Genomic DNA, 17,877 nt, shown 5'->3' on the forward strand with positions numbered 1-17,877 from the left:
AAGGGCGGTCCCATGAGACGTGTGAGAACGACGTTTAAGTTCCACACTGGTGAAGGTGGTGTTCTGGGAGGGATTATTCTTTTCAGCCCTTCCATGAAAGCTTTTATAGCTGGTACTCTAAAAAGAGATAGATGTTGTCTATTTTGTAAGTATGCTGCTATAGCATCAAGGTGTAACCTGACAGATGTGTATGCCAAGTTACACTTTTGAAGGTGTAGGAGGTATCCTATGATGTGTTGAATAGACACATCCAGGGGGTTTATGTGATTGTTTTGACAGTATATCACAAACCTTTTCCACTTAGCAGCATAACATGCTCTGGCAGTGGGACGTCTAGCTTCTTTGATGACGTTCATACATTCTTGAGGAAGGTTAAGGTAACCAAACTCTGACTTCAGGAGTCAGATCGCTAGGTTGAGCTGAGCTGGGTCCGGGTGTCTGATCTCTCCATGGTTCTGCGTTAATAGGCGTGGAGAGAGGTTTACTTTTTGGTGTGGCACCACAGATAGTTGCGGCAGTGTGGTGTACCACGGTTGTCTGGCCCAAGTTGAAGCAACTAGAATGAGTGTTAGGGAATGTTGCTGTAGTTTGCGTACCACTAATGGAAGTAGTGGGAGAAGAGGAAAAGCGTACGCAAATCGTCCTGACCAGTTCGTCCATATCGCATTGCCTTTGGACAATGGGTGTGGGTATCTGGCGGTGAAGTTTGGGCATTTTGCATTTTTGTGGGTGGCGAAGAGGTCTATCTGAGGTTGTCCCCACGTTTGGAAAAACGGTTGAAGAACTTGCGGATGAAGTTCCCACTCATGGATCTGCTGTGTCTGTCGACTTAGTAGATCTGCCATGGTGTTTTGTACTCCTGGGACACGTTGGGCTAAGAGGAAGATCTTTAGAGGTATAGCCCATCTCCATATCTGCTGTGCTAGCTGAGAAAGCTGCAGAGAGTGTGTCCTGCCTTGTTTGTTTATGTAGTACATCGCTGTCATATTTTCTGTGCGGACTAAGACAGCTTTGCCTGACACTTGAGTTTGAAATGCTTTTAGGGCTAGAAAGACAGCTATCAACTCTAAGTGGTTGATGTGGAGAAGCTTTTGTTGCGGTGTCCACCTGCCTGAATGGTGTGATGCAGTAGGTGACCTCCCCAGCCGGAGAGCGACGCGTCCGCTGTCATGATTATTTGGGGAGCTGGCTCTAGGAACGGCCGGCCCATTGAAAGGTTTTTTGTGCTCCACCATTGCAGAGAGCGATGAGTCCGACTGTCTACCAACACTAGGTCTGTTAATTGACCATGAGCCTGGTTCCACTGTTGTGCTAGGCACTCTACAAGTGGACGCATTTGCAGTCTTGCTAGAGGTACTATAAATATGCAAGATGCCATCATTCCTATGAGATGCATTAACACTCGAGCTGGAAGCGAGTGTTGTGGTTTGAATGTTGTTAGTAGCGTTTGTACACTTGTTATCCTGGCTGGAGAGGAATAAGCTAGTGTTAATTTGGTGTTTATTGTAGCACCGAGGTATTGTTGTGTGTGCGATGGTAGCAGATGTGACTTGGTGTGATTTACTGTGAATCCCAAGTTGTGGAGTAGTAGAATTGTGGCGTGAGTGTATTGTACACACTGGCCATATGAGCTTGCTTTTATGAGCCAGTCGTCCAGATATGGGAAGACGTGAATCTGCTGTCTTCTTAAGTGTGCTGCTACGACTGCTAGACATTAGGTAAACACTCTTGGTGCTGTTGTGACTCAGAATGGGAGCACTTTGAACTGATAGTGCTGCCCGTCTAGGGCAAATCTGAGATATTTTCTGTGCTCTGTGTCGATAGGAATGTGGAAGTAGGCGTCCTTGAGATCTAGAGTTACAAGGAAGTTGTTTTGTAACAGGAGCGGAAGGACTTGTTGAAGTGTGACCATATGAAAATGGTCTGACTGTATGTAAATGTTGAGGTCTGAGGTCTAGAATAGGTCTCAGAGATCCATCCTTCTTTGGAATTAAGAAATATAGGGAGTATACTCCCTTGTTGTGCTGATGCTTTGGAACTATTTCTATTGCATTTTTCTGCAGGAGAGATACCACTTCCTGTTTGAACAGTGTCAAATGTTCTTGTGACATTGGACGCTTTCTGGGTGGTATGTTTGGGGGGTGGATGTTAGTTCTAAACAGTATCCTGACTGGATTATTTGAAGCACCCACCTGTCTGATGTGATGTTTTCCCAGGCTGGTAGATATTGCTGTAGTCTTCCCCCGACCGGAGTGGAATGGGGTGGGGGAAGGGGAGGGGACTCGTTGGGTAGGGGTGGAGGCAGAGCGGGAATTGTTGGTCTTGCCTCTGCCCTTGTTGTTGTTACCTCTGTAACCACCCCTTTGGTAGCCCTTACTATATGTAGATTGTGTGGGGGCTTTGTAGGAGGTGGAAGCTGTGTCTGAAGCATATCCTCTGTTACCTCTATAGGATGAGCGTCAAAATGAACGTCTGGGAGCTTGCGACTGCAAGGCTCCCATAGATTTTGCTGTGTCTGTATCCTTCATTTTTTCGAGGGATACCTCCAAATTGGGTCCGAATAAGTGTTGCTCAAAGGGTTGATTGAGTTTGGCACTCTGGACTTCGGGTTTAAAACCTGATATGCGTAGCCACGCTGTAGTGTAGTTCCTATAGTCCCAAAAGGCTCTGCACATTGGAATAATATATTCAGCAGTGTAGACGTAGGACTGAGGTTAACTAGGTCTCTACTGACTATATTAGACTTAAGTTTTTGCCAGCTAGCTCAGAGGTCACTAGAAACTTTCTTGAATAAGCGAGGAGGAGTGTAACTTCCTTGGATAGACAAGAAGGGATTAGCTTCTGACAACCATAAAACATGACAACTTTGCTCTCCCTGTTTAAGAGTATATCTCTAGAGTCGTGTGAAAACAAAAAACAGCTATTTCACTCAGTCAAAGGTGCGTACTTAGTTTCACCATATTGCAGAGAAAAGAGAGACGGGCGTTTTCAATAAAAGGTATTATTTATTGAGCAGTCTTCTTCCTCATGCAAGAGAAATGAATTGCTACAATTGCAATACTTATAGTAAAGTAAAGTGCGTACAGTAAAAGCAGGATTATAAAATAATACTGTAAAAGCATTGATATGGTTTCTTAGCCATATGATACTTTAAAATAGATAAAATAGATACATACATATATACATTGACTAATCGTACTCAACTGGTGCTTCTAACTATGCCTACCCCGGTGTACCTGACCTAAGCCTAATACGTGGGAAGGAGTAAGTAAGTAGCAGTTTAAGTTAAGTTTGTTTTGCCAAGAATCTGACTCAAGAATTCTCTGTAAGGGTTTAGTCAGTTCAGTACCTGGGTAATAGAAAGCAGGAGGGCTGGTATCTCTCTCTCAGGACTCGATATCCCAGTCACCCGCAAGGGTGGGCTGGAAACGCCGGAGCTGGATTTTCTCGGCAGGAGAAAAGACAGCGTCTTTCTCAGCGCGTCAAAAGGGAGGGGCAGCATCCGTGGGCTCTCGCATCAGCTGGGCTCTTCGGAAGTAGATAGCTGCTCTGCTCCAGGATTACCACTGTGTGTTTGCTTAAGGCAGCGTTGGTATATTTATACCTGAAAGGTGCCTGGGTTTGACGTAAGGTTGGACATAAGACGTCAATAAAGATGTCACTAAGAACTGGCCGTTCTTACAGTGCTTTACAGGAGTTCTCGGACGAAATCAAAACAAAGGCAATGGGGATTTCCCAGGTTGCTGGAGGTTTGGTTTGTTTAGAGAACTCGGTGTGCTTTCTAGGGGGCTGGAGGAGTAGGCTTGCTTAATGTGACAGCATGTGCTACGAGTGAATTATGGATATGATTATCATGCCGTTGTATGGATATTATTGATTATAGCCGGACAAGGGCATAAAATAGGAATATCGATTCAGGTTCCTATATAAACACACTACAACGCATGTCTACGCAGCAAAACACTTGTGTTAATTGCCCTGGAGGCGGTGTCTGCTGCGTCAAGTGCACAACGAATTGAGGTGTTAGTAATATTTTTCCCTTCTTGGATAGGCTCATTAGCTCTATCTTTGTACTTATCCGGGAGGTGCTGCATCAGTGACTCTAGTTCATCATAGTGTGCTCTGTCGTAAGGTGCCAATAATGCTTGTCTACTGGCGATACGCCACATGTTTCCTGATTGTGAGGCGGTTCTCTTCCCTGATGCACCAAGGAGTTTAGACTCTTTGTCAGGTGGGGGAGCCTCACCTGATGTTTGTGAGTTAGCCCTTTTGCGTGCGTTTGACACTACAAGCGAGTCTAGGGGAACTGGGCCTTTAATTAAGCTGGATCTGAGGGTGCAGCTCTATATTTTTTCTTTATTCTTGGGTTAATGACCCGAGTTCAAACTGGGTCTTTGAAAACTTCAGGGGCGTGTTTAATCACTCCTTTGAGCATGGGTAAAATAGATGAAGATCTTTGTGCATTGTCAAATGTATCTAGTAGGAAGTCTTCCTCTACTGTGTCTGTATGCATATCCACCCCATGATATTGCGCAGCTCTGTGTACCAACTGATTAAAGCCCATAGTGTCTTCTGGCGGGGAAGGCCTAGAGGGGTATATGTCATCTTGAGGGACATTTGGAACGTCTGGAGTGTTATAATCGTCCCATGGGTCAGGTGAGCTTGGGGGAATAGATGGATCAGCTGGGTTACCCCCATGTCATCAGAGCTATCATCCCCATTATCATCATGTATGATAGAGTGTGTAGGGGAATGCTGTGGCAGGGGAACAAGTGGTGATGGCATAGGCGGAGGAGAAGTGGAAGGCACTCTTAGCGGGGAAGTGGCTATGTCCTTCTTCTTTGGAGGAGGAGCCGGTGCTGGTGTTTCTAGTGGTCCTTTCTTTGAACTTAAAGTTAGTCGACCAGTAGTTGGATCTTTCACCAAAGTCTTTTGTGCAGGGTCCGGGTGAAATAAGTCCTCTGCAGAGCTGTGATCTTTTGGTGTGGAGGAAGGTTTTGGCACCGAGGTTGCTTCTTTTGGTTTTTTGGTAATGTCTTTTACAGGAGCAGCTGGGATCTGTTTTTTCGGCTCCGACGATTTTTTCGGTGCCGATGAAGGTTTCTGATCGGGTTGTTTCTTCGGATCCGAAGCTTTGCCTGGCTCCGACCTTGGTTTCGGTGCCGATGTAGTAACTGCCTGTTTCGGTGCCGATGGTTTCGATGTGGGCGTGGCAACCAATGGTGTCTTTTTCGGTGCCGGTAGTTGCGCGTCAGCACCGTGTGGAGGTCGACTCGAGCCCGAGTCGCCTGAAGGCTTTGTTAGCTTCTTAGCCGGGCCCGAAGGTGGGGCAGTAGAAGCAGTGTCTCGGTGTGTGCCCGAGGGCGAGGGTGTGACCGGAGCCTTTTTGGGGTGTGTCGAGGAAGGGTCGGGGTCGACGGTCTTACTTATGACCCGCTGCGCTGAAGTGATGTCCTCGACATCGGAATCTTCTGCCTCGGAGTTGCTGTCGACGCCATGTTGTTCTGGGACGTCGACGCCTTCCTCGAAGATGTCGTCGGGAATCGGAGATGAAGATCTTTGAGCCATTGTTCTCCGAGCTCTTCGGTCCCAGATCGTCTTCTTGAAGCGAAAGGAGGCACAAGCAAACAGTCTCTGGCCTCGTGCTCCGGGGAGAGGCAAAAGTTACACACCTCATGAAGGTCGGTGTGGGGAAACTTCGACCCACATTGAGGACACTTTTTAAATGGCGCCCTTTCCATGAGCTGGAGTCGAGGCCTAGTTGGGCCCGAAGGCCTTCGACGGCGACCGGAATCGAAGTCATGGATGTTGATAGAGTAGCGTAGATTGGAAACGCGTTCTAAACAGAACTCTCGAAGCTGGTGAGGATTGCGCGCCGATGGAAATCGGTTCCAACACGGAGCGCTGGAAACACATCCGAGCCCGGTGGCAGAAAAAAACAATCTGGGGATGGAGCCAATGCCCATGCGCAGTATCATCCAAAGGAGGAGTCACCTATCCTGTGACTTCCAAAGACTTTTCTACAACAAAACAAATTGCAAACATCCAGGCCCAACACTAGGTGGCCATCTATGCATAGTGTGTGAGCTGCAGCTCATATGCCTCGAACCTTACTTTTCCTTCAGGGATGAACATTTGTCAATGCAGTACGATTTCTTTGTAGAAAAAAGGGTAATTGCCAAGACATCACTGTGAAGTAAAGTGAATAAGGAAAGCCTACCCTGCAGGTGGTGCCTCTGAGTGCTTAATATATGTTAATGTAGGGAACCATTACACACCGAGGGATGTGAACAGGTCTGCCCTGAGCCTCCTTTTCCAGAAACTGCATTCCAGGTACGATAAATTTGTAAACCAGATTATACACTTGCATATGGCATCTGCTATTGTAGGACCTTATAGGGGGTCACGCCTGAGACATAAGATTGTACTTTGTATCTATGCTCCCTCAAGTTCTGGTTAGAGATGGAAATATGGATAGGAGCTCTGTCCATTGTTGGGAGCATCATCTTGAGCACCATCTTGGTATTGGCCCTCGGTATCAGTATCATGGCTAAGAAAATTGGTCAACCTGGAGCATGCCATTACATTGCTCGACCACGGAGTATGATCCAAAACGCCACTTAGTGATGCTGGAGCTAGGCATTCGCTTTAGCGGAACAGTCATGCTAGCTCAGATTGGCTAGTGAGTAGCACCCGACACAGAAACACAAAGACCATGGAAATGCTATGGGGTGCCCTATTTTACCTTATTGAGCTTGGGCCTACTTTAAACACCAATACTCCATAGCATTTTAAAAGGCAGGTGTTGCATCTAGTTTTATATTGAGCACCTGTCAATTTGTGAGAAGTGCAGGCTACTGACACAGGTTACATGATCACAAGGGCGTTATAAACTGCAATATGCCACACCTTAATTACATGAATATTTAATATGAACTGAATGCAGTGGCAAAGAGAAAGGCCATAAACCCTTAAACCTAGAGTAATATCAGAGCAACATCAATTAACAATTTAATAGAAATAATGCAAAGGGGCAAAATCAGATTGCCCAGATAAGTTGAATAAAAGTACCTGTGAGGAAGAAATGTACAAGAAGGAAGTAAGAATGAGACACATTGGTGGAATACACATGCTTCACGGCCTACCATGGCAACATAATGAGATGTAGCTAAGAAGCAAAAAAATATCTTTACCTTCTCCTTCTTTGAAGATACAGATGCACCAACCACTGTGCAATGAAAGGCCATGTAAAAGCAAACGCTAACATGCCCGGCGACATCTCGAAAGGCCACCAAGATGGTTTCTACACAACAGAAAAAATTATTATCCATTGTTTTTGTTAACATTCATGCACAAACTCACAAATACTTTATCTGAACTCAATGTGTACTAATAACTCAGGCAAGACGTTCGACATCAAAACTAATGAAATGAGCACCCAAGTCAAAATAGGACTTACATCCATTGTTCAGTCTCATGAAAATATTTTCTCAACATTCAAACAAGCTCTAAAAAAGGCTGAAATGTTACGGTAACAAAGCATTCAACTTGGGGTGTTAGAACACTCTCTATCGAAGCAAATAACAGTTTTAGGCATATGGAGCGCTCACAGTCTTCTTCAGGAAATGGAATAACCTAAGGCAATTGTTTAAGGACTCAACTCTTACAGCATGGACAGGATCTAGTCCACCGGGGAATCTGCCCGGTGGTCTAGATCCACCGGGCGGATACTTAAGCAGCCACTCCCAACAAAAAGTCACATTACAGCATGGGGTAGCTACAGGCTGTCAGCATAGTTTCTCATAAACACAGTTTTTTTTTGCAGAGCTTTATATAGCGCAAACTAGACCCGAACCGAATCAGGTATCAGAGCGCTTTACATAGCACCAGTTACGTTACATGAGGACGGACACACATTCATTTTAGGCACGGGGAGATTAAGTGATTTGCCCAGAATCACAGGAGGTTTTTTGGCGTCGTTACCGAGACTCGAACCCAGATCCCCAGGTCCGAGGTCGAGCGCCCTAGCCGTTAGGCCAACTCCTCTCCCCTCTCCTCGCCCTTACAACGTGGATACGCTTGTATGCCTTTACCATGCATGGTATGTATTGTTAAGGTACTATATATATATGGTGGCCAATGGCAACGGATGGTAGGGGTAGTTCTATGGTTCAGGAGTGGGTAGGCGTAAAGTTTGGTAAGGGTAATTTTAGACTTTAGGGGCAAGAAGGATAATTTTAGGGTTTAGTGGGGCGGTTAGGATTAAATTTAAAATAAGTTGAAAAGAAAATGTGTGTGTGTATATATACACACACATACACACTTTCTTTTCATTTAATTTAAAATTTACTCACATATATATATACACAAACACACAAGACCCATACATACAGACACCCAACACTTAACACGTGTGATAAAGGCATACGTGGTAAAGGCATCTGCGTAGTAAAGGCAGCAAGGAAAAGGCATGCGGTTTATTGACATACAGCCTTGAAGAAGTGTGTCAAAGAGCATATAAATACTCGTTTGCAAGGATGTGTGAGAGAAGGTAAATCTGTGCACACAAAGTTTTTTCCACCTGAAGAAAAAAACGGAATGAAAAGTTTCATTTAATTTGTTTTCATTTCCCTAGCTGCACGTATGTATGAATTCCTTACATACAGGGTTGTGGAACCGTTCTTTAGTTATAGGCAATACAGGTTCATAGGATAGGGAGTCGCTCCTTAAAGATAAACAAGGGAAAGGGGCAGAGGAGAAGACACAGGACTATCCAATATTTATGTGGGTTCTAGTTTCAGATACATAATAATATATGTTCATACATCACAGGGTCTACAGAAGATGAGAGCCTAATATTCAACTACAAACGAAGTTTAAGGAATATCCTTGGACATATTCTCATTGTCAGCAGTGCTAATGTTTACTTACACTGTCTTTTTCCTATCATGCGCCGCTCTCCAGTTCTACATTTTTTCAAATGCCTTTAGATGACCTCTGCTTTCATACAACTATCTTTCAGTCAAAATACTATAATCTATGTTTACTTGGGATATTACTTTGGGGGCCTTACACCCTTGATTTTCTAACAATGTATCTCCTACCCACCATTAGTCCCAGATCATTGAAAGCCTTTAGATATTTCAGTGGTACATCTTCAATTCAGATGCCCAGTAGTACTGTTTTTGGATGACAGTCGAATTTGTAGATCATCATTTAGTACATGTATTTTATTTTTCCAATATTCTGTAATTTAGGGCATTGCCAAATCATATGATAATAGTTACTGGATTTACATTGTGCATTACTTGCCTTGACAATAATTTCCATCCGAATTCTAGCATAGAATATATATGAGATATTGCATATTTATATTAATATATAACAGAAGAATCTAGTAACTACATAATAAAGCCAAATGCCAGCACTCCAGAATCTTTTTGAATGCATATTTACTGGAATGCCCCCATAATGCATTTCTGCCAAATGTGCTCTTGTTCAAATAGGGAGTCTGTCATTTTGTTAAACAAGTGCTGACATGTTAAACGTTTTAATAAACACTGAAGAGATGCTCTTGTTAATTCTCACTCTCCTTTTTTAACAAAAACAATTCAAATAATTCGACATAAATTGATTTGTGTTCATAAGTCATAAATATTAAAGAAAATACTCCTACTACATTTGTGCGTATTTTCTCATATCATGCCAGACAATCTCATTCAAGTGGGCATACACTCTCTAATATAAATGTGTGCACTGACTGGCCTGTGTTTCTTGTAAAGACGTACCGCTCCCTTATTATTTGGTTTAGGCTCCTCAACAGTTCTTAAGAGATGAACAATTAATAACATTTATTCTAAATTCTTAAAGGCAATTGACATTGTTACAAATGAATATAAAGATCTTCCCCCATGTTGAGCCCGACGGGACTTTTACTGTCTAATTTGATAATGCAAGTAGATTCCAACTTTCTCCTTTCTTTTTCACTATTACCCCCCTCGTACGGTTCTCGGTACAGCACCAATGACAACATATTTTAACTCTTTGTTGTAATGTATTTCTGCAAAATGTCATGCCAGAAAAGTATTTGATGAAGACACTGACAGTACTGGACAATGATATGGGAACACTGTTAAAAACTGTGGGCTAAAGAGGAGATTTAATGGCTAAAATTAGGGAGGTTGAAAAAACTATTGCGTAATGACCTAACAAAGTGGTGGGGGAGTAAATCCCTACAAAGATATGTGGCGGTGGGGATAACTCCAAGAGGATTACGACTCCTAATGGCACCTAGCTTTGAAAATCCGCACCCAGACATGCTCAGGGAATGGACAGAAAGCAATAAAGAAACATCACTGTGATTTGTACAAATCTTAATAAAATATGCAGACACTGACAGGCAAACAATCATACAGGAGAAGGAATAAATGTTCAACTCTCGAAAGAAATGGATCAAGAAATGGAGAGCACATTTGTAGCAGAAACGAAGGAAAGATTCTGTTGCCAATTAAAAACAGTCTCACACGCCAGAGTATTCCCTCTTTGAAGTTTGGAACTCGACCCCTTCCAAGCCTCGATTTCATCTTCCCTCTTGCTGTTTAAGTGCACTTGCGCAAAGCCCAGACAGAGTAGGCCGACACCGGCCACTCATGGAGGATTTCTTTAGCACATCTACATCGTCGGAGAATTGTCTCTGCTCTAATTCCGAGCTGCACCAATTTGGGCCTGCTCTTCCATATGAGGACCTAACCTTCTGCCCCATTGTTACGGGCGCGTATAACACGGACACACCTGTGGGTACCTCCTCAGTTATACATGTCACACAATACCTCGTAGGGGAGGTCCTTTGCAACCTTGCCATCCCGATCCACTGCATCACGGGCATTCCGTCTTAAACTATTTCCTCGTTGGTCTCCACCCCTACGCTTACTGTTGGTAAGTGGACCTGTGATCTATTTTGTACATTTTCCTTGTTCTCCTTTTCCTCCTCTTTTTTGCCTAATGTACTAGTGGTCTCTTTTAACATTGTTAAAGAGTAAGGTACATATTTGATTTTTGAATTGCCGTGGTGAGCACATACACCGTTTTGCATGTCATCTTGATTACCCTTGCTATCAGGTACTTCCTCCTTGGTTTATTTTGGTCCATAAGAGCTATTACCGCACTGCACCACTGTATCAAACCACACACTGGCTCTTTCTTCTATCCTATTTAGGATGTACCTGTATCTATATTAGTCCTGATAGGACCCTTTTATCCTTCCTGGAGTAGAAACGTCGTCAACCGCTTTTTGCACAGACAGACTGCTGTTATCATATTTGATTAAACTTTTCAAATTGTTCTTCAGAGTTGTCTTGTACCAAACAAAAGCTTTGTATAATTGATTTATCAAATTCTGTAGATTTTGTTGCTTTAACACTTTGTACTTTGCCTTTGTTAAATTGAAGTGCTACTGGTTTTGTCATGTCATTTGGGCTGGATGTGTGTGTTTATATGGTTATAGTATAACATATTCACTACCTTTCCAACCATTAGTGTGTGTTGTGATTTCAGTCAGTACCAAGGAGTATAACATGTTTAATTAGTTATGAAACTATTCTGTTCACTTACTATATTCCTGTTTATATGATACCTGTGTGAAGTATAAAACCAAGTCATCTGCATATAAAGATATTAGGTCCTCCCATTCTTCCATCCATCTGAGCCGCTTCTCAAGAAATCCCCTAGCATTCTGCAGAGAGAACTGGATTGAAGTGAACACAAGCTGTCAGTTCATTTCTTCAACTGAAATGATCTAGACAGCACCCCATTGATCCTTACAGTGAGCATTGGTGCTTTATAGAGTAAATCCCATTGTTTGTAATATTTAAGATTTTAGGATAATAGATCTTAAATGCATTAGATATTTTGTTGTTTTAGTTATTTTATTTTTGTAAATAGGCAATTAATTAAACTTTTTTATATGCTTGTTTTAAGGGATAATACCTTGTATAAACTTAATTTAATAGATTGAGAACCCTATCAGAAAACGATATACAGATTGAAGGTAGGTGGTAAATACCTTTGGAACTCCTACATTATCTATTCCTTTTTTATTGTTCTTCATCAACAGCCCTTGGATCGACCTGGAGACTAGTTCATGCCTATTAAGCCATGCAGGAGTGTCCTTGTTTTGTTCCCTCCATAGAGGTGGCAAGCCACTGAATGCTCGAGCCAGGAACAAGCCTGAATCCTGGCTCTGGCTCAGCTTGAGGCCACGTTGGAACCTCAAGCCCATGACAAACCGAGCTTTCATGCAGCTTTTGCCTGGCACCCTCTCTCTACCCTCATGCATAGGGGTAAACATAAAGCATTAACATTTAATGTAATGAAAAGACAAATAGATACCCATCTAGTGACTGATTTGTACAAAGTGAAACCAGAAAACCTGAATTAATCGCAGCTTCCTCGCTAAACTAATTTGCGTGATCTTAGGCAAATATATTTACTTTCACAGATCCATATTTTCCTTCATTTTCACACTTGAAAGCACCTTCAAATATGCAATTTTAGAATGTCAACAGGACAAAAACCTATTGTGTTTGATTGAACAGACTATAACATTGCTCTATATAGAAGAATCTGAGCTGCATATAAGGTTCACATGGCAAATGTCTTGCCTCTTAATTAACTAATTTCACTATTCCCAGGGCAGGGATAGGAATGGTTCTAAGTTCATGTTTAATAACATATCACTTTTTTTTTTAAACGTAAGACTTTATCGATATCTGCATATTAATAACATATCACTTTTAATAAGTAATTCTCAGTGCACTGTTATAATGAGAACAGTTAATGTTAAAACTTCCACGTGTTAAATAAATATACTATGAAGAGACTTTATCACATTTTACTTGATGTTTGCTGTATGATATATATGGGAAACATTTGAGGGTTTGGCTCGTGCATGGGCTCTAAGAGCCATGCCAGACCATTGTCTCAGGTCTGCGGCTCTACTTGTCTTTCTAATGTGTTGACTTTTCCACCACTATGTGTAATATACACATTTGGTGCCTCGTCCTCCTCATTGCCCTATGTTTCTCTCTTGACCTTAAGTCTAAAAACTGTCAGGAGACTTCTGTTCCACCTTTTTTGCTTGAGTTTTATGATTTCTCTCTCAAGCTTAAGGGCATCCTCTAGTTTGATCAGTCCCATTATCATGTTTTTACTGCACCTTATAGGGTTTCTCCAGAGTCACCTGTTTCCATATTTTTTTCAAAAGAATGATGGTTTGGCTGGGTTACAGTGAGGATCAGCAACTTTTGTTTCAGATCCCAGGGGATGACCTTCCACTCCTCTGCCCTTATCACTTTTGTGGGGTTCAGGGTTATCTTCAAAGGCGAACAGACTGTCTCCCCCTTGCACAAATAAACTGTTGTGACTGAGGGTTTAATGTGGTTATTTAGAATGTACCCGGTATGGAATGTACAGTATTTCATTGTGAGAGTTGGAAAGAGACTAACGACAGGAGAGGAGGTTGGGGGGATGCATTACTTATAGACAAATAAAGTCTACTTTTCTGATTACTTTAAGCAAATAGCTTCTTCATTTTTCAAGACTTTTCGCATGGAGATGAGTTCGCCTGTGTAGGATGTAAGTTCACACCATCACATCTGAAGATCTCTATTGTCGTTCAACGAAACATAGCTTCAGCCCAAATTAGTATACTGTGCCACTGAAGTTTGTTGCTCTTCGTGAGTATGGCATGCTGCTGCATTTTTAGAGACACTAAAATTGGAGGTGAAGGTGTTTACAAGGACTTGAATACTAGCAGTAAAAATGTCTGCAAGTAATGCACTCACCGGCATGTCGTCATTTGACTCCTGAGAGTATTCCATAAGGTGAACTCTCCTGCCACATGGCGTCTTCACTATACCATCACTTAACACTCCATTCTGCAAAGGTCACATCGCCGGCCAGCTTCAATCAGGTCTTCAATTTATAATCATTATTCAGCCAGCATTTGATCTGCAGTGTTTCATTCTTTGTTATTTCGATGTTATGTGTTACAGTTTCTGAGGCAGGGATCAATGGATTGGCAGTGGACAGAATTTTTGGAAAGAACCATTTCTGTTGTATTTTCATTGTTGAGCTATTGACCAATCCTACAGTTAGCAGCAGTTGAGGTCTCATTTGCAATTTGGCTAAGGTACTTTTACAAGATTCTCGTGTGATACAGGCATTATGGCAATTAGTGATTGTATCTTTAAGATTAAGTTTAATTACTTTATCTAATTGGTTTAATTAATTATTTGAATATGTTATTTTAGAACATTATTTAGTTTATTGTGTTGCCAAGTTCAACAAGAGTTTAAGAATACAGCCACCAGTATGTCTCAACCTCCTCGGTTAATTAGGCGGGTGAACACCTTTTTCCTTGGAACAGACTGAAGACATTTTTGATGCTTTTCTGGTGCCTTCAGGAGGGAAAAGTTTTACCTGCAAGGAAGTAGGGTGCTGGGCATAGAAGGAAAAAACATTTCTAAACTATTTGAGGAGATCCCTATGAATAGAGACGATGGTGACCCAAGTGATGTTTTTGAAATATCTATGAAAATGTTGGAGTTCAACCTTGGTACTCATTTAAATGTGGTGTTAGAGAGACATAAATATTTCCCTCAACAACAAGCAACAATGGATAGAATTGGAAATGTTGTTGACTCTTTAAGAAATGTACCTAGAACTTGTGACTTTGGAAATGTAGCAGATTCAATAAAAATCAATTGGTTAGGTGTACTAATAACGCACATGTACAGGAACTATTACTTATGACAAATCCTGACCTGAAAAAATGTATTGCTATAACTGAAGGGATGGGATCATACTTCTGAATTAGTAAAATACATTAAATTTGAGGACAAGGTTAAATCTGATGTTTTGAGAGCTAAGAAAAATGTAACTGATTGTGTTAAGCATACTAAGATGTCTAGTGGCAGTGGTAACCATGGTTCAAATAGTGCTAAATATACAGAGAGGAACTCAGTGTAGAGAAAATGCCACTAAAGAGGGCATTATACAACAGTAATGATGCAAAAGGCAAGAGTGAACGCTCTGCAGTACTTCAGTTAGAAGAGAATTATGAGACTGTTAAGAAGGTTGAGTTAGATGGGCCTGTGAGAGTGTTAAAAATGACCATAGGAGATAAAGATGTTCATGTCCTAGCAGATTCTGGGTCTCCTTATACATTAATTGGGGATAAGAACTGGGAAAGATTATTTGGTATGGAACAAATTGCCCTAAGAGAATCACACATTAATCCAGTTAGATATAGTGGGCTGTGGACTTGATTGGGTAAACTCCCATATAGATAACATTTAAAGGAAGAGAAACTAGAGAGAAAGTTTATGTTGCCAAGAGGAGTGACATTTTATTGGGTTGGCACCACTAATGTGGTCTTGGAATCATCCTTAACACTAATCCTCCAGATTAAGTCATCGTGATCTCACATTTTAGTGACGATGAGGATATTCTAAAACATTTTCCCAATGTTTTACTAACAAGTTATGGTAGTTCTTTAAGCACAAAACTGTCCTTAAGAACAGTGTAAAACCGGTTGTTCATAAAGTCCAGAAGTGGCTGCTCTTAATGTTAGAACCTCTTAAAAAGAAGTTGGGAACACTGAAGGACCTTGGTTTTATTAAAAAGATAGAATGCTCAGTGGGTGGTCCCAGTGGTGTTGCCACCTAAGGGCGGTGGCAAAAATACCTGCATGTGTGTCAATTTGCATGACTAGAATAAAGAGATCTCAGTTGACAACCTTTGCTGATCTGTCAGTTCAGAATGGTGCACAAGTATTCAGGGAGACTGATCTGTCCTCAGAATACCATCAAGTTGTTTTGAGCAGAGAATCTAAGCCTTTAACTTTTTTTGCCATACCTTTGAGGGAATATATTGCTTTGTGAGGATGCCTTTTGGTCTGGCGTCAGCTGCAGCATGTTTTCAGCACATAATAAAGATGGTTTTGGAGGGTTCTCTGCATTTTCCAAGATGAGGTTTTTGGTAAGGACTAAAATTAGCACAATGAGACGCTAATCCAAGTATTGTACAAACTGAAACTTAATAGATTGACTGTGACGATCCAGAATTGAACGGTGGATGGAAGTAGGAAAATACATTTTGAACTTCAGTAATCAGCTCGTCTGAAAAATCAGGAGGCAGATTGTTAGCCTAGATTACCTGCTGAGCTGGAGGAATATAAAAAATCTATAGTTGTTCAGGGCGAGGACATGATTAAGCGTATAATGTGGGTCCAGACTAAAGATTAATTCAAAGAGGAGTGGAAGTCAACTATGGCAAAAGATTGGCTGCTGTGTAACAAGATAAAAGATTAGGTGGTATATGGGTGGTCTAAAACCAATGGATTAGATACACAATTTAAAGGTTATGGTGTGGTCAGGAATGAGTTGTGTTGTTTGGAGAGCCGGAAGGATAGTTCCACCCGAAACAGTTAAGGAAAAACCAGTCAATTTAGCTCACAAGGGTCATTTGAGCATAAATCGGAGAGAACTTGCTTGAGGGACCTGTATCGGTGGGTGTGGTCAGATGATGTGGTGAAATTAATAGCTGATGAATGCTACACTTGTTGCCAGGCTGACATAACCAAAAGTGTCCCACAAACACACTTGTCACCGGTTACAGTTCCCATGGAAAAAGTTGGGTTTACACACTGCTGGTCCCCTTGATTTACTTCAAAGTAGAGAAAGGTTCTTCATTGTGTTGGAGAGTGATACCTCAAATTGGGTCAATAAGTAATGCGTTCCAACTGTGATTACACACATTGTGATTAATTTCCTTAAAAAGGAAGTTTCCAAAGAAGATATGCAATTTGTGTCAGATGAGATGAGTGGGTTTATCGAGGATATAGGTATTGCTCATTTACAAACAGTCTTATACTGGCCTCAGGCAAATAGTTTAGCTGAGGTTATAAACAAGATGGTGGAAACAAGTGCACAAAGGGAGGAGCAGTTGTGCAAACCATTGTCCGACACTCTAAGGAAGATGTTATGGACTCATAGAACTATGAGTAACAGTGTGACTGGAGTCTCGCCTTTTGAATATTTGAAAGAGAGGAAAGTGACCTCCAAATTGAACCCTTTGTGGTTCGACCCGTTACCTGGAGGAGAGTCTCATGGTTTGGTGGAACCTAGGATCAAGAAACCCCTGTCAAATTAGGAAGCTTGGCATGATAACAACCACAGGGTAAAGCATGCATCATGGTCAATGGGTGATAATGTCTTGGTGAGAATGCCCATGTTCGAGAGTAAGGGTCTCACCAGGTTTAGGTGCCCTTTCAGTAATAAAGGTAGTCAGGAAGAATGTAGGTGTGTTTGATTCTGGTGAAGAAGTGTGGAGTATGTGTTGTTTGAAGAAATGCAATGAGAGTAGAAAGGATCTCATTTGCGACAAGGAATTTGCAACAGGTTTTCCAGAAAATGCTTCAAAGAGGAACAGAATACGTCCAGAATGGTTGAATGATTCCATTAAGTCTTCACTGTTCTCATAAATGTTTTTGTAATGTTCCACATGGTTCTCTCAAGTTGGTTTTCTGTTTTTTTCTATTGTTGTTCAATACATATTTCTGTAATGAGGGGGATGTGTTGTGGCTGAGGCTTGAATGATGTCATGTATTTAGAATGCACTTAGCATGGAATGTAGAGTATATCTTGGTGGCAGTCAGAGAGACTTACAAGAGGGGAGGAGGTTAGAGGTCCGCTGCCAATGCTTTGATGGCGCTGCTTGTAGACAAATAAGGTCAACTTTTCTGATTACTTCAAGCAAGAAGTTTCTTCATCTGTAAAGACTTTTCATATACCCATCTGTGTGCCTGGTGCGAAGAAA

General features: G+C 41.8%; 1 protein-coding gene across 4 annotated transcripts in view; it reads right to left on the reverse strand.

Moving 5' to 3' along the window:
- The window catches only part of ACBD5 (acyl-CoA binding domain containing 5), a 427,382-nt gene that overhangs the window by 25,737 nt on the left and 383,768 nt on the right, over positions 1-17,877 (reverse strand). For all 4 annotated transcript variants that reach the window (XM_078663408.1, XM_078663406.1, XM_078663407.1 and 1 more), the window contains one exon: positions 7,194-7,303. In XM_078663408.1, the coding sequence (XP_078519534.1) occupies positions 7,194-7,303 (110 nt within the window). The remainder of the gene's footprint in view (positions 1-7,193; positions 7,304-17,877) is intronic.

The sequence above is a fragment of the Lissotriton helveticus genome, chromosome 10, assembly GCF_964261635.1.
Source record: "Lissotriton helveticus chromosome 10, aLisHel1.1, whole genome shotgun sequence".
NCBI lineage: Eukaryota > Metazoa > Chordata > Amphibia > Caudata > Salamandridae > Lissotriton > Lissotriton helveticus.